General features: G+C 38.8%; 1 protein-coding gene across 6 annotated transcripts in view; it reads left to right on the top strand.

Moving 5' to 3' along the window:
- Nucleotides 1-23786, top strand: part of ULK4 (unc-51 like kinase 4) — a 583293-nt gene that overhangs the window by 449261 nt on the left and 110246 nt on the right. For all 6 annotated transcript variants that reach the window (XM_086720525.1, XM_086720521.1, XM_086720524.1 and 3 more), the window contains one exon: nucleotides 13596-13781. In XM_086720525.1, coding sequence (XP_086576651.1) covers nucleotides 13596-13781 — 186 coding nt within the window. The remainder of the gene's footprint in view (nucleotides 1-13595; nucleotides 13782-23786) is intronic.

The raw sequence follows: 23786 nt of genomic DNA, 5'->3' as shown, positions 1-23786 counted from the left end.
TGAAATGAGTTTCAGAGATTGCTGAGGACCTAGTTTTCTTTCATTGAGTGTGGATGCTCCCCAGTGATCCTGGGCCACCTTAGCACTAGAATTGACCTATGTTGTCAACCATTTGGAGTTAATTTTGGTACAAGGTAAAAGCTATGGGTTGAAGTTTATGTTTGGCATATTGTTTGACCGTATTGCCGTTGCACTTTTCTGAAAAATCAGTTGAGTGTATTTCTGCAGGTCTATTTCTGGGTCTCTGACTTTATGCCAATAGCACTGTTCTATTTAGCTTTATAATAAGTCTTGCAAGCTGGTGATGTTAGTCTTTGAGCTTTTGTTCTTTTTCAAATTTGTTTTGGCCATCCTGTGTCCTTTGCATTTCCATATGAAAGTGAGAATCAGCTTGTGAGTGTCTCCTCCCCCCCAAAAAAACCCCCCCACAAAAAATATCCCCAAACCCCAAAACTATTGAAATTTTGAATGGGATTGCATTGACTGTAGACGAATTTGGAGAGAATGTCCATTTTAACAACGGTGAGTCTTCTGACTCATGAGCAAGGCATATCCTTCCCTTTGTTTTGGTCCTTTTTAATTTCTCTCAGCAATATTTTGTATTTTCCCATATACGAGTCTTTCATCCTTTATCACATTTATCCTTAGGTATTTCAATTTTTTAGGTGTTATTCTAGGTGGCGTCGTTTCATTCTAATTTTTGATTGTTGCTAACATAGAAAAATTTAGTTGATTTGTATGTTGCTCTTGAATCCTGTAACTGTGGTAAACTCATTAATGGGCTCAAGTGGTTTATTTGTAAATTCCATTGGATTTTCTACAGAGAGGATTATGCCTTCTGCCAATCAGGAGTTGTGGTCACTTCACAATCTGGATGCCCCGTTTTTGGGCCTGACTGCTCTGGCCAGCACCTCCCATTCACTGTTGAATGGAAGTGGTGAGAGCAGACATCCTGTCGTTGTCCGATCTCAGGGTGAAGCATGCCTTTTATCAGGTTGAGGAAGTTTCCTTCTATCTTAGTTGGCTGAAGTTTTGTTAGAAATAGATGTTGAATATTGATAAATATTCTTTCCATTGGGATGATCGTATGGCTTTTCTTTTTTACTAATTAATATGATGTCGTGGGTTGACTGTATCCCTCAAAAAAGATAAGATCAAGTTCTGACTCCCAGTACCTCCAAGCGTGACCTTCTATGGAAGTAAGACCATTGCGGTTGTAATTTTTAAAGATGAGGTCATACTGGCGTAGTTTGGGCTCCCTCATCAAATATGACTGCAGTCTTTATAGTAAGATGGCCACACGGAGCCGGGGGCACATGGGAGAACACAGTGTGACGTGAGGGGCAGCAAGTGGGCATCTGCCACAAGCCAAGGAACACGTGGGGCCACCAGAAGCTGGTGGAGGCAAGAGAGGGTTCATCCCGGAGGCTTCTGGGGATCATGGCCCTGCCAACACATTGATTTTAGACTTCTAGCCTCTGGAACTGTGAGAGAATAAATCTTTGTTGTTTTAATCACCCACTTGGTAGTCCTTTATGATGACGGCCCTAGGAAATTAATCCCGATGATATATTACTTGATCAATTGTTTGGAACATTAAACTGACCCTGCATTCCTAGGATACACCCTATTTAGTCAGGGTGCATTATCTTTATTGTTATTCCCTTAATATTTTGTGCAGTTTGACTTGCTATGGTCTTGTTCAGAATTTGTGCATCTGTGTTCATGAGGAAATTGTTTTGTATTTTACTTTTCACACTTTTTTTCTTTATTTTTGATTATAGTTGACATACAATATAAGTTTCAGGTGTACGACATTGTGATTCAACAACTAGAAACGTGAAATAGGACAATAACAGTGGTTAACATCTGTCACCCTACAAAGTACAGTGTTATCAACTGTATTCTGCATGCTGTGTTTTTCAGCCCTGTGACTTAGTTATTTTATAACTGGAAGTTTGTACCTCTTAATCCCCTCAACCCATTTCACCCATCCCCTTACCATCTCTCCCCTCTGACAACTACCAGCTCTCTGTTTTTAGGAGTCTGCTTCTTTTTTGTTGTTTTGTTGTTGTTCATTTTGTTTTTGAAATCATGACATTTGTCTTTCTCAGTATGACTCATTTCACGTAGCTTAATACCCTCTAGATCCATCCATGTTTTCTTCAATGGCAAGATTTTAATCCACTTTTATGACTAATGTACCATCGTGTATATGTCCCGCATCTTCTTTCTCCATTTATCCATTGATGGACACCCAGGTTGCTAAACTATCTTGGCTATCGTAAATAATACTGCAATAAATATAGGGGCGCACATATCTTTTAAGATTAGTGTTTTTATTTTTGGTAAATACCAAAACAGTGATATTACTGGATTGTATGGTATTTTTATTTTTAATTTTTTGAGGAATCTCAGTAATGTTTTCATAGTGGCTGCGCTGATTTATATTCCCACCAGCAGTGCACAAGGGTTCCCTTTCCTCCACATTCTCACCAAAACTTATTTCTTATCTTTGTAATACTGGCCATTCTGACTGGTGTGAGTGGTATCTCATTGTGGTATTGATTTGTATTTCCCTGATGATTAGTGATGCTGAGCATCTTTTCATGTGTCTGTTGGCCATCTATGGATTTTCTTTGGAAAAAAAAATCTATTCAGGTCCTCTGCCCATGTTTTAATTGAATTGTTTGTGTTTTTACTGTTGAGTTTTAGAAGTTCTTCATATGGGGCACCTGGGTGGCTCAGTCGGTTGGGCGTCTGACTTCGGCTCAGGTCATGATCTTACAGTCCGTGAGTTCGAGCCCCGCATTGAGCTCTGTGCTGACAGCTCAGAGCCTGGAGCCTGTTTCAGATTCTGTGTCTCCCTCTCTCTCTGCCCCTCCCCTGTTCATGCTCTGTCTCTCTCTGTCTCAAAAATAAACATTAAAAAAAATTTACAAGTTCTTCGTATATTTTAGTTATTAATCCTTTGTCAAATATATCATTTGCATATAGCTTCCCCCGTTCAGTAACTTGCCTTTTTGTTGATGGTTTCTGTTACTGTGCAGAAGTTTTTAGTTTAATGTAGTCCTAATACTTTGTTGTTGTTTCCCTTGCCTGGAAGAGACACATTCAGAAAATTCTGCTAAAGCCAATGTCTAAGAGTTTTCTTTCAGTTAAGAGTTTTAGGCTTTCAGGTCTCACATTTAGTTCTCCCATCCATTTTTTAAAAATTTTATTTATCTTTGAGAGAGAGACAGAGCGTGTGCAGGCGAGGGGGAGAGAGAGAGGGGGACACAGAATCCGGAGTCGGCTCCAGGCTCTGAGCTGTCAGCACAGAGCCTGATGCGGGGCTCGAACCCACAAACCATGAGATCATGACCTGAGCCAAAGTTGAACGCTTAACTGACTGAACCATTTTAAGTTCATTTTTGTGCATGGTATAAAAGAATAGTCCATGTTCATTTTTTTTGTATGTAGCTGACCAGTTTCCCCACACCATTTATTAGACTCTTTTCCCCCAATGTATACTTCTGCCCCCTCTGTTTTGGATTAATTGACTGTATAAGCATGGGTTTATTTCTGGGCCCTCTGTCCTGTTCCTTTCATCTATGTGTCTGTTTTCGTACTGGTACCACACTGTTTTGATTACTATCGTTACGACATCAGGGAGCAGGATGCCCCTGGCTTCGTTCTTCTTTCTCAATATTCCTTTGGCTCTTCGGGGTCTTTATAATTCCACACAAATTTTAGAGTCAGTCCGGTTCTGTGGAAAATACTGTGGGTATTTTGGTAGGGACTGCATTGAATGTGTAGATTGCTTTGTGTAGTGTGGAGCTTTCAGCAATAATTCTTGTACCATTTTTTTTTCCCCACCAGCAATGTGTGAGAGTTCCCGTTTCCCCACGTCCGCACCAACACTTGTTATTATCTGTGTTTTTAATTATAGCCATCCTAGTGTGTGTGAAGTGGTATCTCATGGTGGTTTTGATGTGTATTTCCCTGATGACTAGTGGTGTTGAGCATCTTTTCCCGTGCTTATTGATGATCTCTATACCTTTATGAAGGAATGTCTATTTTCTTTATTCCTTTAAAAAGAATATTTTCGTCTTTCTCTGATTGGACTGTCAGAGTCTTTGTATATTTTGTATATACAAGTCCCTTGTCAGGTCGTTAGATTTGGGGGGGCACTTTTCACTTTCTTTTTTTTTTTTTTATAATTTTTTTTTTTAACGTTTATTTATTTATTTTTGGGACAGAGAGAGACAGAGCATGAATGGGGGAGGGGCAGAGAGAGAGAGGGACACACAGAATCGGAAACAGGCTCCAGGCTCTGAGCCATCAGCCCAGAGCCTGACGCGGGGCTCGAACTCACGGACCGCAAGACTGTGACCTGGCTGAAGTCGGACGCTTAACCGACTGCGCCACCCAGGCACCCCTTCACTTTCTTGATGGTATTATTTGCAGCACGGCATTTTTTAATTTTGGTGAAATCCAATTTATGTCTTGCTTTTGTTGCCTGTGCCTTTGGCATCAGACCTAGGAAGCATTGCCTACCCCAGGGTCACAGATTTACTCTTATATTTTCTCCTAAAAGTTGTATATGTTTAGATATTTGATCCACTCTGAGATAGTTTTCATATACGGTGTGAGGTAGGGGTCCAACTTCATTCCTTTGCATGTGGATATTTAGTTTTCTTAGCATCTGTTGATAAGACTTTTTTCTCCATTGAATTATCTCAGCTCTCTGGCAGAAAACCAATTTACCATAAACATAAGGGTTTACTTCTGGGTTGTCAAAGCTTTTCCATTAATCTCTATGTATATTCTTATGCCACTTCCACATTAGATGAATTATCACAGCTTTTTAGCAAAATTTGAAACTGAGTAATGTGAACCCTCAGAATTTGTTCTTTTTAAAGATTTTTTTGACCATTCATGGTCCCTTGCATTTCTTTTTTTTTTTTTTTTTTTTTTTAATTTTTTTTTCAATGTTTATTTATTTTTGGGACAGAGAGAGACAGAGCATGAACGGGGGAGGGGCAGAGAGAGAGGGAGACACAGAATCGGAAACACAGAGGGAGACACAGAATCGGAGCCATCAGCCCAGAGCCTGACGCGGGGCTCGAACTCACGGACCGCGAGATCGTGACCTGGCTGAAGTCGGACGCTTAACCGACTGCGCCACCCAGGCGCCCCGATCCCTTGCATTTCCGTATGAATTGTAAGATTGGTTTATCAATTTCTGGCAAAAGAAAAAAAAAAGCCAGCTGCAGCTTTGCTTTCGATCTGTAGATCAATTAGGGATATATTACTTCTGAGCGATATTGACTCCTCTGACCCTACAACATGGAATGTCTTTCTATTTATGCAGACTTTCCTTAACTTTTTTCAACAATGTTTCATAGTTTTTGGTGCACAAATCATGTACTTCTTTTAACTTTAGTTCCAAAAAATTCTGTTCTTTTTGATGCTCTCATAAATGGAATTGTTTTCTTAATTGCCTTTTCAGATTCTACACACTAGCAGTGTGGATACAATGGATTTTTGGTTACTGGTTTTATATTCTACAGCCTTACTGAATTTGTTTATTCCAATAGTTCTTTGCTGAATTCCTCAGGATTTTCTGTGTATCGTGTCACCTGCAAATAGAGTTTTACTTTCTAAATGATTTTTATTTCTTTTCCCTGCCCAATTCCCCTAGCTAGAACTTCCAGTATAATGGTGAATAGAAATGGTGAGAACAGACATCTCTGTCTTGTTCATGATCTTAGAGGGAAGGAATTCCCTTTTTACTTAAGTATGGTGTTAGCTGTAGATTTTTCCTAGATATCCTATGTCATTTTAAGAAAGTTCCCTTTTATTCCTAATCTGTTGAGCGTTTTTATTATTAAATAGGGTTTGATTTTGTCAGATGTCTATTCTGTGATTGTTGAGAGGATCATGTAATTTTTGTCTTTTAACCTATTAGTGTTGCACATAACATTGACTTTCAAATGTTAAACTAGCTTGCATTCCTAGGATAAATTCTGCTAGGTCATGGTGTTTAATCGTTTTTTTTGTTTTGTTTTGTTTTGTTTTTAAATTAAGCCCTCTACCCAATCTGGGGTATGAACTCATGACTCCAAGATCAGGAGTCACATGTTCTACCAACTGAGGTGGCCAGGCATCCCTGTAATCCTTTTAATACATTGCTGGATACAGTCTGCTAACATTTTGTGGAAGCTTTTTTCACCTCTATTCATGGGTTGTAGTTTGCTTTCTAGGAGAAGTATCTCTGTCTGGTTTTGGAATCCAGATAATACCAGCCACATAGAAGGAGTACGGAGGTGTCACTTTTTCCTTAGCGTTCTGGAAGTGTTGGTGTAGAACTGATATTACTTCTTTCTTGAATGTTTGGTAGGTTGACCAGTAAAGCCATTTGGGCCCGGAGTTTTCTTTGTCAGAAGGTCCTTAACCATAAATTCATTTCATCTAATGGACAAATTGCTATCAAGATTATTTTGTCCTATGAACTCTAGTTGCTTTGGATTTGTGTGATTTTTATTTATAATGTCCCCTCAACTTAAGGAATCTACTGGTATCCACTTCAGTTGCCCTCCCTGTGCTTAGGCCTGGAAACCTCTCAGGTCTCTAACCTGTGACAAGAGTGGAGCTCCCCTCACTTGTTTTCCATCCTTTGGGCATCACTTTCCTGCTTTGTCTGATGTCTTGTGTCTTAAAAACCATTGTTTCATGTATCTGTCTTCTAGTTTGTTATTGTAGGCAGTCGGGTATATCCTTTCCCTGTTATTCTAGGAAAGATGAGAGGATTTGTATACCTTCAATCTTTGTGTGTGTGGGGGGGGGCACCGAAAATACCCCACAAACATTATGAGATTTACAATTATCCAAGAAAGAAGCCATCTCAAAAATCTTGCTTATAAACAGTCTCAAGTTACTTGAACAATGAAGCAAAATTAGCTGGAAAATGAAGAAACGTTAAAGTGATCGAAATAGAAGTCTGAACACCTGTGCCTATCTCACCAACTATGCACAATCTATAAAAAGAGAGAAAAGATTAAATATATCTTAAAATTTGGGGAGAAAAGAAAGAGATGCTGTTAATGGAAAAGAAATCTTGTGCAATTACTAGATGATAGAAAGCAGATGGGAATGAATTGAAATAGTTAAGAAACCTATTACCCACAACATACATAGGAGAAAACTAACCAGAAGGTAGGAACAGATGCAGAAGATCTATAAACTCAGAGTGAGGTGAAAAACTGATAGAGGCCCTAAGGCATTTCCCAGGCTAATTGAAGATTAACATTTAGAACAGGAAGACCAATCAGTCTCCCCACCTCATCCATTTTGCTCTGCTTTATTCCAGCATAATAAGTCAAGAACTGCACTATAAAGAGGATGAACTGTCTATCTGAGGTGATTTCTACTATGGGGTTAGGGCCTAGGAAGAAGCATTGTAGAATTTGAGGAAACCATAGAACACAGACAGGGGAAGCCAGTTGAAGAAACAGATATACACAAATGCAGTGGAAATCCATACCATCTGCCTATAATAATTTGCTCGATCTTTCATTCATAAAATAGAAAACCAAAGACTGCTAGACATTTGGGGAAGCGTAACAGCAAGGAGCAGAAAAAACAAGGTGGATAAACAGCACAGAAGGAACAAAGTTGATAGGAAGTGTTATGATGAATTCTGTCCCCCACAAAAATAATGTGTTGAAGTCCCAACTCTTGGTACCCGAGAATTTGCCTTATTTGGAAATAGTGTTGTTCCAGATATAATTAGCTAAGATAAGGTCATTCTCAAGTGGACTGGGCCCCTAATCCAATATGGCTGGTGTCCTTTTAAGAAGACAACTATGTGAAGACAGACACGCTGGGAGAGTGTCACATGATGACAAAGGCAGAGATTGGAATTATGTAGCTACAAGTGAAGGAATACCAGTGATCGCCAGAAGGTATGAAGAAGCAAGGGCACATTCTGCTAGAGGTTTCAGAGTGAGCATGGCCCTGACCTTTGCTTTCAGACCTCTAGCTTCCAGAACTGTGAGACAACAAATTTCCATTGTTTATGCCACCTGTTTGTGGTACTTTGTTATGGTCCCTTAGGAAACTACTACTGGGAATTGAAGTTCTCTTTTACTCCCATAAAATGAATGTTAAAGTAACCCACAAAAAGGTTTTTAAAAAGAAGCAAATCAAGAATAAGAAGAAATAAGAAATATACAGAAGACAAATAATAAAATCACATATTACGCTTAAACCCTAATATCTTAATATTTACCTTAAATATAAATGGTCTACATGCACCAATTAAGAGACAGAGCTAGAATGCATAACAAAACATAATCTGACAATGTGTTGCCTATAAAAAACTCACTTCAAATATAATACAGGCAGGTTAAAAGTAAAAGTTTGAGAAGTATGTACCGTGTAAATATTAATTTAAAAAAAGCAGGACTGGCTGTCTTAATGTCAGATAAAGTAGACTTCTGAGTAAGAAAAATTACTAGAAGGACGCCTGGGTGGCTCAATTGGTTAAGCATCTGACTTGATTTTGGTCCAGGCCATGATCTCATGGCTGTGGGATCAAGCCCCGCATCAGACTCCATGCTGAAGTGGAGCCTGCTTGGAATTCTCTCTCTTCCCTTCTCTCTCTCTACCTCTCTCCCATTTGAGTGCTCTCTCTCTTTCAAAATAAACAAACAAACAAACAGACAGACAAACATTTTTAAAAAGAAAAATTACTAGAGACAGGGATATTGCATGATGATAAAAAGAGCAATCCCACTGAGGTGATAACCATTTTAAATGTGTATAAAATAGGACCTCAAAATACATGAAGCAGAAAAATAATAGAGCTTAAGATAATAAAAGAATACATAGACTCAAGACTGTAGTGGATTTCAAAACTCCAGTCTCCAGCAATTAATGGAGGAACTAGACAGGAAATCATCAAGAATACAGAAAAATGGAACAACACAATCAACCAACAGGATATGATTGGCACATATAGAACACCCTACCCAACAACAGCAGAATACATCATTTTTACAAGTACCCATGGAACACTCACAGACCCTGGGCCATAAAATAAACCTAAACAAATGTAAAATAAATTAAGCTAATACAGAATGGGTTCTCTGGCCACAGTGTAATCAAACTAGAAGTCCATAATTAAAAGACCATAGGAAAATTTCCAACACTTGAAAAGAAAATACACTTTAAATAATTCATGGATCTAAAAGGGGGTTGCAAGGGAAATTTTTTAAATGCATAGAACTGAATGAAAAAGAAAAGCTTTCAAAATATGTAGGATGCAGCTAAAGCCCCACTGAGAGGAAAATTTATAGTAACAAAAGCTTAGATCAGAAAAGGAGAAAGATCTTAAGTCAACAATCTGAGTTTCTACCTCCAGAAACTAGGAAAAGAACAGCATAATGAACTGAAAGCAAGCAAAAAGGAAGAAATAATAAGGATTAAACCAGAAAGTAGTGAAGTTAAAAACAGGAAAACAATACAAAAAAAAATCAATGAAACAAAAACCTGACACTTAAAAAAAATCAACAAAATTGAAAAATCTTTAGCAAACTGACAAAAATTTAAAAAAGACAAAATTACCTATATGAGGAATGAAACAGGAAATGTTAGTATAGATCCGCAGCCATTACAAGGATAGTAGCAGAATATTCTGAATAATTTTATGCTCATAAATTCAATAACTAGAAGAAATGGACAGATTCTCTAAAATGTACTGAAACTTAACTAAGATAAACCCCTTAATAGTCCTATAATCACTAAAGAAATTGAATTTGTAATTTAAAACTTCCTAAAAAGCAATCTCCTGGCCTAGATTATTTCACTGGAGAATTCTATCAAACATTTAAAGAATTTTTAATCCCAATTTTAAGAGGAGTTTTATGAAGATTATATTACCTTGACACTAAACTAAAAAAAAAAAAAAAACACCTACAAAAACAAAATGAAACCATAAAAACAAAAAATAACCCAAACTTATAATATCTCTTTTAATCTTAGGTATAACCATTTTCAACAAAATATTAGCAAACTGTATGTACCAATTTATAAAAAGAATTAATACTGTGACCAAGGAAGTATTGCATTTACAAAGGTTATTCCATGTTCAGAAATCAGTGTATTCTACCATATATAAACAAGCTAAAGAAGAAATATCACATGATCGTATCAATTATTACAAAAAAAAAGGTATTTGGCAAAATCCAGTACCCATGATCAAAGTTCTCATCAAACTAGAATTAGAGGGGGAACTTCCTCGACCTTCAGCTATCATCATACTTAATGGTGAAAGACGGAATCCTTTTTCCCTACAATTGATAACAAAGCAAGGGTGTCAGTCTGCTCCCCCCATTTTTATTCACCATAGAGCTGGAAGTTCTAGCCAGTGCACTAAGACAAGAAAAATAAATAAATAAAAGCATACTGTTGGGAAGGGAAGAGCTAAAACTATCCTATTTGCACATGACACAATGTAGAAAATTCAAAGGGATCTATAAAAACACTCTTAGAATTAATAAGTGAGTTCAGCAAGGTTGTAGAATCCAAGATCAACAAACAAAATTCAGTTGTATTTCTATACTGGCAATGAACGTGTGGAAATAATTAAAATCACTATTTATAGTTTGCAAAAAAAAAATTAAATGCTGACATATAAATATGACAAAACATGTATGTCCTCAACATTACAAAATTGTTGTGAAAGAAATCAAAGAAGACATGCATAAATGGAGAGATACCACATATATCTGCATTGGAAGACTCAACAGACTAAAAATGTCAATTCTCCCTCATTTTTTGGAGCATTTTAAGGCAATTCCTACTAAAATTGCAATGAAGTTTTCAATAAATAGACAAGCCTATTCTAAAATTTATATAGAAAAACATGGGGTGCCTGGGTGGCCATTCGTCCAGGTTGAGTGTCCAACTCTTGGTTTTGTCTCAGGTCATGATCTCATGGTTCATCAGTTCAAGCCCCACATCAGGCTCCACACTGACAGTGGGGAGGCTGCTCAGGGTTCTCTCTCTCTCTCTCTCTCTCCTTCTCTGCTCCTCCCCTGCTTTCTCTCTCTCTCTCTCTCTCTCTCTCTCTCTCTCTCTTTCTCAAAATTAAAAAAAATAAGTAAAATGTATAGAAAAACAATAGGCCATAGGATAGCAAAAATAATTTGAAAAAAAATTGGAGTTAGAGAAAACACTCTACCTGGTGTTGATGTATTATTTAGCTACAGTAACAAGACAGTGTGTTATTGGGGGAGAGATAGACACCTAGATCAATGGAACAGAATAAAGAACTCAGAGATAAGCTCACACAAATATGCCCAGCTGACTTTTTAACAAAAGATGTAAAAACAATTCAATGGAGGAACAAATCTTTAAGAATGATGCTGGAGCAGTTGTACAGTTGGTGGCAACAATGAATGCATGAATGAATGAATGAATGAATGGAAGAACCTCTACCTAAACCTCATAGTTTATACAAAAAATTAATGTAGATTTCAAAACCTTCAGGAGAAAATCTTCAGGACTGAGGGCTAGGCAAAGAGTTTTTCAAGTAATTGACACAAAAAGCACAATCCCAAAAAAATAAAACCACAAGTTGGAGGAATCAAAATTAAAATTTTCTTTCTGCAAATGAGTGAAGTGCATGAAAAGACAAGCTACAAACTGGGAAATTGGCTGAAATACGTATGAAATCTCTCTGTATTTTTTCTTACAGCTGCATATGAACCTACAAATATCTCAAAATAAAGGATTAATTCCCATGCAAAAGAATGAAGTTGAACCCCCGATAACACCATACACAAAATTCACTCAAAATGGATCAAAGACCTAAATGTAAAAGTTAAAACTATAATATTCTTACAAGAAAAAATAAATGTAAGAGCTACAACTATAAAAATTCTTAGATGCATTTCTCAGGACATTGGAATAAGTAATGGTTTCTTAGGTATGATACCAAAATCACAAAGAATAAAAAAATAGATGAATTTGGATTCATCAAAATTAAAAAAAATATTTTGTGCTCTAAAGGATACTATCAAGAAGATGAAAAGACAACCCACAGAATAGGAAAAACATTGTTTAATCTAAAGGAGTTGTATTTAAAATATATATACTTAGTCTGTATCATAAAATGTCAGATCCCATGTCAAAGATGGGAAAAGGATCTGAACAGATATTTCTCCAGAGAAGATGTACAAATGGCCAATAAGCACATGAAAAGATGCTCCACATCATTAGTCATTAAGGATGTACAAGTGAAAACCGCAATGGGTTACCACTCTACACCTACTGGGAAGGCGGATATTAAAAATACAGATAATAGCAAGTGTTGGTGAGGACGTAGAGAAACTGGAACCCTCCTGCGTTGCTGGTGCTCATGGCAGCTTCAGAAAACAGTCTGGAAGTTCCCTGAAAGGTTTAAACATGGAGTTCTCCTATGACCCCACAGTCACTTCTAGGTATTCACCCAAGAGAAATGAAAACCCTGTGTCTGCGTAAAAACTTACACACAAATGTTCACAACAGTATTCTTCATAACAGCCAGAAAGTGAAAACAACTCAAATGTCCATCCACTGATGAATGGATAAACAAAATGGGGTACATCCACGCAACAGGATATTTTTATAAATAAAAAGAAATGCAATTCTGATACATGTTGCAGCAGGGATGAATCTTGAAAACATTACGGTAGGTGAGAGAAGCCAGTCACAAAGGATCACATTCTGTGCGATTTCATGTATCTGAAATGTTCAGAGGAGATAAATCCGGAGAGACAGAAAGTGGATTAGCACTGGGCAGGGGCACTGGGCAGTGGGGAGGAGGAGAGGAGGGCGGGGTGACTGCCACATGGTATGGGGTTTATTTTGGGGGTAATGGAAAAATTCTAAAGTTGACTATGGTGATGGTTGGACAATATACTAAAAACCCCTGAATTGTACATGTTAAATGAACTACACGGCCCAGGAATTATATCTCAAGCTCTCACAAATAAAATAAAACTTTAAAAATGAAAAGGTTATACTTCTTTGGAATATGATTGTTATTTCATATTATGCCTTTCAATGCATAACAGAAACAGTGCTTTCTGTCCCACCTGTTCAGTCAATAATTCAGACACGGACAAATTCAGAATGTTCCTAAATATCTTCTAGGAAGTAGATTTTTCCTAAACAAGTTGGTAACAAACAAGAATGTGTGGGCAGTGCTTCTGAAAACCCAGGCTGTCTCCATTTCTGCAGACACACAACGCTGTATGTATATATTCACATATTAGGAATGCATTTAAATTTTTGTTGGTCCTCTGCTTGTTACTGGCGGTCTTTATTACGGTTTAAAGAGAGGACCGTGAGACTTTCTTCTGATTTGGTGCTATTAGCCTTGAGTTACTGTATGCATTTTGAAAAAGATACTAAAAAAAAAAAAAACAAACAAACATTCAATTAGTCAATCTGTACACTCACTCAGACTGATGTTCTCTCAATGAAGCCAAATTTTCCTGTGTTTCTTGAGGAATACCAACTGACTTTGATTAACTGACAGAGTCCTGTTGGTTAATTTGCAGCTTCCAAGCGAGGATCCTGAAATTTTTGAAGTTTCATCCAAGTGTCTGTCTATGCTGGTTCAGCTGTATGGAGGGGAAAACCCAGACAGCCTGTGTCCTGAAAATGCAGAGAACTTTGCTGATGTACTGACGTCTAAGGAGGACCCAAAAGAGCGGAAGCTTCTGTTGAAGATTCTCCGAAGAATGGTGAGTCCACACAGAAACTGGGGCCGGGGTTGATGGCTGCAGTGGCATCTGATGGAAGACAGTGGTCATTTTCCTGGACCTGATGTCAGTAAAAGAATTCCCACTTACCTTTCTCTGCGGTCACCTCTTGTCAACGTTGATCACATTCTGCCTGTCTATCTTGCATACATATATACATTGTTTTCTGAACTATTGATAAGAATGAGTTAGAGACGTTGTGCCTTCTCCCCCCTTAAGGCATTAAATACACATTTTCTAACAAAATGAATGTTCTTTTAACCACGGTACTCAAAATCAAGAAATTTAACATTGATACAGTTCTTTTACTGTTGTACTGTCCATATTCCAATTCTTGTCAGTTGCCCCATTAATGCCTTTTATATAGCTTTTTTTTTTTTTCCTGACGTAAGATCCAGTCCAGAATCACATATGTCGGTAGACATTTGTCTTTAATCTGGAATAGACCCGCAGCCTTTTGTTTATGTTCCATGACATTTTTTTAAGTTTATTTTTTTTTTTTTTGAGAGAGAGAGAGAGAAAGTGCAAGATGGGGAGAGGCAGAGATAAAGGGAGAGAGAGAGAATCCAAAGCAGGCTCTGCACTGTCAGTGTGGAGCCCGATGTGGGACTTGAACCCATGAACCATGAGATCATGACCTGAGCCAAAATCACAAGCTGGATGCTTAACCAACGGAGCCACCCGGGGGCCCCTGTGTGACATTTTTGAAGAGTATAGGCTGGGTATTTTGTAGACTCTTATCCAGTTTGGGTCTGTTGATGTTTTCTGATGATTAGATTCAGGAAAACCCCAGAAGGGTTATCATGCCTTTCTCATTTCCCCCCATCACAAGGCTCATGATCTCTATTTGCCCCTTCACTGGTGATGCTGATTTTGGTCACTGGGTTTAGTCAGTGGTAGCCATTATTTTTAATGTAAAGGTTTAAGATGGGGATTTTCTAACATCCAGTATTTCTAACTCCTGGTATTCTACCTTAAGGAAAAATTTCCCTTTTGCCCCATTTGTTTTGTTTTCTGTTTTACAAATGTATATAGCTGATGTTTATTTGAAAATACTTTTGACAACTGACTCCTTTTCTTTTTACGGTAAATATTCTGCTGGTTGGGAAAGCCATTATATATAGTAGCTATTGTTGAAATTAAGGATGGAGTGGAGGCCTTCTTCATCTGTGTCATGTTCTGGCTTGTCAATCTGTGTTCACCTCTAGACCCACTTATCTTGAGGGGTCCATTGGGAGCGAAGTCTGTGGATGCTACAGAGACTTAGGTTCAAGACAACTTCTGTGCCAATTCGATAGCTAGCTGTAGTGAATGACCCAGCCGAACCTGCAGGGCAGGTTATGGGTGACAGATTAGAAGGGAGATAGACATTTACCCTAAGATTATTTCTTTACCATTTCTGACACGGCCAGTTAGATTCCGTCTGTGGAAGAAAAGTGGACTCTGAGTGACTTTGACCATGTATGTGAAAACAGAAGTCATTTCTGGTGCTGTTCTTGCTTTTTCTTTTTTAATTGTGGTAAATATATGTAATACATATGTATCTATAAAACATAAAATTCACCGTCTCAACCAGTTCAGTTGCACCGTTCAGTGGTGTAATGTGCATCCCAGTTTCTGTCTCTGTCTATTCCAGGTCCCTTATATGATACGAGCAAAATCCTACAGTGTTTGCCCCTTGATGTCTGGCTCATTTCACTTCGTGTGTAATGTCCTCAGGGTTCGTCCATGTTGTAGCCTGCGTCAGAATTTCCTTCCTTTTTAAAGCTGAGTAATATTCTGTTTTGTATATAGACCCCATTTTGTTTATCTTTTCATCTGTTGATGGACATGTGGGTTGTTTCCACCTTTTCTGTCCCATTTATTTCTTGCCTTTTTCTATTATCAAGATAGACTCATGGATTTTTCTTTCATTCAGTTTGTTGTAATCTGCTTCCTATGATTTGACCAGTGGGAACCTCTTCTGGATGTCTGCTGTGCCTTTCGACAAGCCCCCATCATTTTTTTTGAGCACTTTCATTTTTTTTTTTTTGTAGTAACGTATGTATTCTTTTTTTTTTTTTAATTGAAGCATCGATGAACAATGTTATTACTTTCAGGCGTGCAGCACAGTGAGTGACTCAACAATGCTCCACATCACACATGGTTCACCAGGATAAGTGTAGTTATCTGTCACCATACAAAGTTATTATAGTATTATTGACTATATTCCCTGTGCTGTACTTTTCATTTCTGTGACGTGTTTTATTTATTTATTTATTTGATTTATTTATTTTTATTTTTTTGCAACATATCCACTTCATTTCTGGTGCAGAGAAAGACAGACGTATTTATTTTATAAATGGAAGTTGGTACGTCTTGATTATCTTTACCTATTGCGCCCATCCACCATCCCCTTCCCTCAGGCAACCACCGGCTTGTTCCCTGTGTTGATGAGTCTGTTTCTGTTTTTGTTTGTTTTGTGTCATAGATTCCACATATAAGTAAAATCATGCAGTATTCTTCTTTCTCTATCTGACTTACTTTGCTTAACATAATACTCTCTAGGTCCATCCATGCTGTTGTAAATGGCAAGATTTCATTCTTTTTTATGGTGGAATAATATTCCATTATGTGTATATATTATATATATTTCATTGTAGATATATATAGTGTATATACATGTATATGCACACACAAAGACACATGCACAGGCATACACACATACACACACACACACACATACACACACACACATACACACACAGATTTCTTCTTTATCTATTCATCTATCAATGGATACTTAGGTTGCTTCCATATCTTGGCTATTATAAATAATGCTGCAATAAACATAGGGGTGCATGTATCTTTTTCAAATACGTGTTTTCATTTTCTTTGGTCAAATACTCAGCAGTGGAATTACCTGGAATTACCTTCCCCAGGAATTACCAGACCTCTACACTGTTTTCCATAGTGGCTGCACCAATTTACATCCACACCAGTAGAGCACAAGCGTTTCCTTTTCTCTTCATCCTCACCAAAACTTGTTATTTTCTTTTTGATTCTAGCCATTGTGACAGATGTGAGATGATCTTTCATTGTGATTTGACTTGCATTTTCCTGCCGATTAGTGATGTAGAGCATCTTTTCATATGTCTATTGGCCATCTGTATGTCTTCCTTGGGAAAATGTCCGTTCAGGTCCTTTGCCCATTTTTTAATCAAATTGTTTGAGTTGTATGAGGTCTTTATGTATTTTGGTTATTAACCTCTTATGGAATATATCATTTCCAAATATCTTCTGTCTTTTGGTAGATTCCCTTTATGTTTTTTGTTGATTGTTTCCTTTGCTGTGCAGAAGCTTTTTAGTTTGATGTAATCCTAATAGTTTATTTTTGCTTTTGTTTCCCTTGCCTGAGGAGACATATCTAGAAAAAGATTTCCATGGCTGATGTCAGAGACATTATTACCTGTGCTCTCTTCTAAGATTTTAATGGTTTCGGGTCTCACATGTAGGTCTATGATCCATTTTGAGTTTATTTTTGTGCGTGAAGATACCATTGTATCTTCATCGTGTTATAGTGTCTGACCCATAAAGGATTCTCAGCAGATGTTTATAGTTCTGTACTCGTCCCTGTGTTAAGAACTTTTGGTACGTTGTCTCATTTAACAGAAGCCCTAGAAACCAGCCCCAGGGATCACTCCCGTTTTACAGGTTAAAAACTAAGACTCAGAGAACTTGAGTAATAATGTCCCCATGGCCACCAACTAGGAGATGGCCGAGCTCCCATCAGCCCCAGTTGGATTGCTCCTCGCCCGTGCCCTTTCCAAGCCTCCCTGCCGCTGCTCTGCCCAGTACTGACATGGACTCTGTGGGCGTTCATCAAGCTGACTTTGACCAAATTTTGATCTAGAAAGCACCTGAGAGATTTATGCTTTCATTCATAGAACAATAAGTAATAAAATTCTTCCTACGTGCAAGCAGGGCACCGAGGATACTAAGATAGTAAAACATTTTCCTGCTCCCTATTCTCAAGGGTCTCTAACTAGAGAGACAGAAAAACACCCAGCTTCATTGCAATGCAGTCAGCGCTGCAGTGGAGAGGGCAGCAAAGTTCCACAGGGACCATCCCTTTAGGGATGAAGTTGGCAAGGACATGATGTTCGAGCTGAATGTAGAAGAATGTGTTCGTCATCCACACATGGAAAGAAAGAAGCACATCCTGAGCACAGAATCTGAAATTTATGAAGTTAGAATGGGAGACATAAGAAAAGGGCCAGGAAAGACCAGACAGTTCCAGGAGCAATTTTAGTAGAATTTGGAGTTTGGACACTATTTTTTGGAAGTAGGAAATTCTGGCCTCTGAAACAAAAGGGCACTAGCAGCATCTAATTGAATTACAGTGATCTGAACTGGGAAATAAAGCTTTATCATAGTAGCTGGCATATAATAGATATTTAATAAGTAAGTATCCACTGAGCCGAGTAAGAAATGTCTATAAAATCTCTGCTTTTGTTATTGGCAGATTTTAGCTTTTGCTGTTCAGCGTGTATTGTGAGCTCATTTTAGTGCTTTATAGGTGCATGGGTCAGACTGAGAGGGACCTCAGAAGGCATTTAGTTAGCCCAAAGTCTGATGTTCCAGTCTCCTCCATGGTATCCCTGCCAAGTTTCTGAGGAGTGGATGAGGTTGTATAGACGGATGCGTAGAGGACAGGAACTCAAAAGACAGAGGACTGTAAGCAAAGATTCCTTGTGGCTTTATGGAGGCCAGTGTCTCAGGCTCACCTCAGCTGACAGTAGTGAAGGAACCAGATTTGACAGAGAAGCAGGGATCATTCTAGGCTTACTACCTGGTGTCAGTATTTGGATTAAGGAGGCCTGACTGGTGTAGCCTCCTGACTGTAAGAAGTTAAGAGGGAAAAGAAGCTCCCGAGGACATTCCTCCAAGGATATTCACTAAGGCACACTCCCTCCCTTCCTCCAAGGATATTCACTAAGGCACACTCCCTCTAGGGACACTTCCCTGTGCCGTGGGGCTACCACGGCATGACAGAGGAGTACCCTCTCTTCCCTGAAGCCAGGTGAGCTTGCTGGTTTCATCCGGAGAGGGTGGCCTCCAAAATACATGTGGCCGCATAGTTCACAAGACCAGGGAAGGAGCATGTCTGTGACCGGTAAACCACGGTCCTCAGAGAGCTGTCCTGGGGAATGATGTGCCGCTTTCTTCCCCATGAGTCACACAAAAGGCCTGAAATCTTGAAATATCTGTTTATGGTCCCAAGCCTGTGACAATGGCTTCCTAAAACCACAATTTTCAGTAACCCATTCAAGATAGAGAATGTTTAATTCGTGCTAATGGAGTTGGGATATGTTCTGCCCCTGGGGTGCTCTTCCTTATTTAGGCTGTGTTTAGAACATCCAGAAGATGTTGAATAAACCTAAGAATTTAATTATCTGTTGCAATTTACCAGAAAGTTGGGAGGCGTTGTAATTATACTTTGTGTTTTAGCTTTAAAAACATGATGGGATCCTTCAAGCCACTCCCATGTTTACCTATCCCTTAAACGTGATATCAGTGGGAGTTTTCCCAGGGTAATGATTATAGATTAGCGACTTGCCTCTTAATTAAAGCTAGCTTATTTCAACACCCAAAATATTGACTACACATAAACTGCCACAGACTTGTTCTATAAAACTGGCTTCAGGGTAGACTGTTGCCTACTTTATGAAAGCAGAGAAGTGATCCGTTGGAGGGTGATTGAGACCTGCTTGATGTATCTGACTCCTGTCACCTGCCTACCTGTCTACCTGGTGTGGCAGAGGTGACAGGAGTACAACTTGAGAGTGCTCTATGAAGATGCTTAGTGTTAAAGATTATTACAAATATCTACGTCTTGGAGCCCCTTTTACCCTACAGCTTTCAGAAAACCTCCCTATGCTATCATTTTCCTTCCAGATTCTCATGCATGTCCCCTGGTCCTTTCATTCCGCCCTGAGAAGAGAGCTGTTCTGTCACCAAAAATCAGTGTGACTGCATTTCTTCATGTGCAGAGGCTTTAAGGCTTCGAGGAGAGCACGTAGGAAACTGGAAATTCTGCAGCCATTCTTTTTCTATTGTAGGACTAGGATGAGCTGGAGATTTAGGATCAGAAAGGACCTCATTTTTTTTTAAGTCTATTTATTTTGAGAGAGAGAGAAACAGACAGTGGGGGAAGGGGAAGAGAGAGAGAGAGAGAGAGAGAGAGAGAGAGAGAGTCCCAAGCTAATAGCGCAGAGCTGGATGAGGGGCTCGAACTCAAAAACTGCAAAATCATGACCTGAGCCAAAACCAAGCAAGAGTCACTTGCTCAACCAACTGAGCCACCCAGGTGCCCAAAGAGGGACCTCATTTCTATCAGAAAAGTAAAGAAATGCTTCTTGAGGTATAACAAAAAGGCAAAATGATTCCTGTCTCCCTCCTAGCTTATTTTTCTCATGATAAGATCTTCCATTCTTGCTTTATTTTCTTTAAGGAAAAAGGGAGATTGGTGTGAAACCAATGAAATTTTCAAGAGAAACGCAATGCACCCAAATGAGTAGAAAGTAAATGTAATCATTTTTTTGTGAAATCTGGTCACTTAAGAAGGTTGTTCTGAAACTCTGAGAGAGGCTCTTCCAAGGGGGATCTTTCTCTGAATTCACACACATCCATTTGTAGTCACACTGGATAAAGCATTCGCCACCAATGATGGCCATATGGTTGCAAAGTAATTGGGAACTCTATGAATGACTGAATTTTCTGTTTCCAACAAAGAAAAGAAATATCTTGCCTGGAATTTTTTTTAAGTCTATTTATTTATTTTTGAGGTGGGGAGGAGTTGAGAGACAGAGAGAGAGAGAATCCCAAGCAGACTCTGCACTGTCACTGTGGAGCCCAACATGGGTCTCGAACTCACAAACCTTGAGGTCACGACCTGAGCCGAAATCAAGAATCGACATTTAACATTTAACCGACTGAGCTACCCAGGCACCACGCCTAGAATTTTTACTTAATTCCCTGAGGAAGCCTTCCTGAACTTTTAAGAAAGACGGACCCAGGAAGCAAGTGGCCAGTGGAATAGAGTCCTCGATAGCCAGTCCCTCTCAGGGTGGAGACATCTGTCTTGCTGAGGGGACATGTGGCTCTTTGCCATAGATTTCTTGAGGATGTGCACGTAACACAGAAAGCTTCCTTAAAGTCCACTGTGAACACGACTCATCTTCTCCCACATTTCCTACATGCGCCTGCTCCCTCCTTCCCCCCCATGTAGAGGCTCCTCAGGACTAAGCTGGTCACCTTCCCGGCTTCTTTCCCAGTCTGATGTGTGTGGCCCCTGGGCACCATAATTTTCCTTCTGTTTTGACTTTTCTTCAAGAGGTCCAGCACCCCTACTCACTTCCTCAGATTCTTCTAGAGAGAAAGGAAAAAAAAAAAAAGAATTGTTCCTTACTTTCTCTAAAGAGATTGCCATTGACGATACTTTTACCCACCTTTTTATTACAAAAGTTTCAAAACCACAGAAAAGATAAACAAACTCATGTAATCAAGAATTATCAGAATTGTTACCATTTTGGCATCCTTTCTATTTCTGTGTGTCTGTGTTTTCTGAATTATGCAAATATGAAAGCATCATGACACTTGGCCCCTAGCTACAACATTATCACACCCACGAAAATAACAACTTGTTAATATTAGTAATGTCCAGTTCATATTTGATTTTCCTACGTGTAAAACAATGGCTTTTGTACCTTTTTTTAAGAACCATATTCTAGTCAAGGCTCACATACTGACTTTAATTGTTTTCTTAGTCTCTCTCTCTCCCTTTTTTTTCCAAGTCATCTCCACCCTCCACATGGGGCTCAAACTCGCAACCCTGCGATCAAGAGTCACGTGCTCTTCTAACGGAGCCGGCCAGGCACCCTTTAGTCTCTTTTTTTTTTTCTGGAAGAGTCTTCTGCTTTTTGTTGTTCTCCCCCTATGAAATTGACTTTTTAAAGCGCCAGAGTCTGTCGTCTGGTAGAATGTCCAACATTCTGGAACATGTGATTGTTTCCTCACGACATTTTTGGTTGGAATATCTCACTGGCAATGGTCCCTCATGATGTATCCCGTAAGAAGTACACGATGCCAGGCTGCCCCACTTGTGGGCTGAGTTTGACTGCTTGGTTAAAGGGCTGTCCGCCACATCTCTCCATCTTGCAGGTATGGTACAAAGTAATCCTCGGAGAGAGACGTTGGCACTGTGTGAATATCTGTAGTCCTCACAGGTGTTTAAACCAACGAGTAAGAACTGTGTAAATGGGATCATGTTCACAGAGCAAAGGAAATAGGTGATTTGTAAGCATGAGAGAGGGAACATATGAAGCATGGGAAGGACCAAAGTGCCCTCCTTGGCAACAGGTAGAATATCCCTCAAAATGAGGGAAGACCTGGCAGAAATGCTGCTTCCTTCCCAATATTAATTCCTGGGCGATGCACCCGGTATAAATGGTAAATCAAAAGCTAAGGGCCTTTGGAATTGTTTTATGTTCTGCCTCCTAACAACCAAGGTGGGGGGGGGAGTGGGGGGATAAGGAAAAAGAAACAAAAAATAAAGGAGCTTACTCTGAGGGATGATTTATTAATTCAAACCTAGAATATTCCCATTTATAGGGACTTATTCTCTGGTACAAATTATAGTGATTATGACTCACTCTGGCATTTTCCTGATTTTTAGTGATCATTCTGACCATCATCAACCCCACTGTGAAGCTGTTGCTGTGTGCAAAATGCTGCAGACTCTTGGTGGGATTTCCTTAATGAGATGCTTTTAACGAAACCATCTCAAAATAACGAGCACTCAAAGTGTGTTAAGTATTAGGATGGACATGTTTGAAAAATACTTCCTTGTGGATGTGGACAGCAAAGAACATTGTTCTGGACCCTTCCCTTCTGAACGCCTACATTAAATATTTCAAAAGTTTTTATTTTTAAAATATTTTACATATAATATTCCTTTATATGATCTATATTAATTTTAAGAAATGAATTGCATCCATTGAAGGAAACAACAGTTAATATCTACATTATATTCATAGGAATATTGGTAATATCCAGTTCATATTTGAACACATTCATAGGAATATGTTTCTTTCCTTAAAAAAAAAGATGGTTTTCAAGGTGATTCACTGTATATAACAAAGAACCAGAGGGGCGCCTGGATGGCTTAGTTGGTTAAGTGTCCCACTCTTGGTTTCAGTTCAGGTCATGATCTCCCGGTTCATGAGTTCAAGCTTTGCATCAGGCTCCATGCTGACAGTGCGGAGCCTGCCCCTCCCTCCCTCCTTCCCTCCCTCCCTCCTTCTCTCTCTCTCTCCCTCTCTCTCTCTCTCTCTCTCTCTCTCTCTCTCCCCCCCTCTCTCTCTCTCCCCCTCCCCCTTCCCCCTCCCCTGCTCATTCTATCTCTGTATCTCAGGTAGGTAGGTAGGTAGGTAGGTAGATAGATAGATAGATAGATAGAACGAACCAGAATTTGGTTTCAGGTTTTCAGTTTTTAAATAATCATAGAAAAAGCTAAAGATTAAAAACATGTTTTTCAGCTGCTATTTTAAATATCCAAGAGAGTATTTTAAAAAGCTTTTGGATAACTTGAGTTTAAAGGTATATTATGACCTCCTTTTTTTTTTTTTTTTTTTTTTTTGAAGTAATTGATCAACAGAAGTACTTGACCAAGTTTAGGCATATTATTTTGTAACACAGGAGTTCCTTTTTATTCCAGAATAAGTGATATTGGAAAAATACCCACTTAATGTAAAGTCATGTAAATGAGTCACCTAACAATTGTGGGAAGTAATGATAGGATGTGTGATTGGGATTGATCTCAAAAAAATAAAATTTATTAAAGTGAATTGTCTTTTGACAACATTATAAGGCATTCTTTTTTTTTTTAATGTTTATTTTTGAAGGAGAGAGAGACAGAGTGCGAGTGGGGGAGGGGCAGAGAGAGAG

Source organism: Puma concolor, chromosome C2 (genome assembly GCF_028749965.1).
Source record: "Puma concolor isolate L17-30 chromosome C2, mPumCon1.1.hap2, whole genome shotgun sequence".
Classification (NCBI taxonomy): Eukaryota; Metazoa; Chordata; class Mammalia; order Carnivora; family Felidae; genus Puma; species Puma concolor.
Note: the sequence above shows the minus strand (reverse complement) of the source record. Positions and strands in the feature narration are given on the sequence as shown.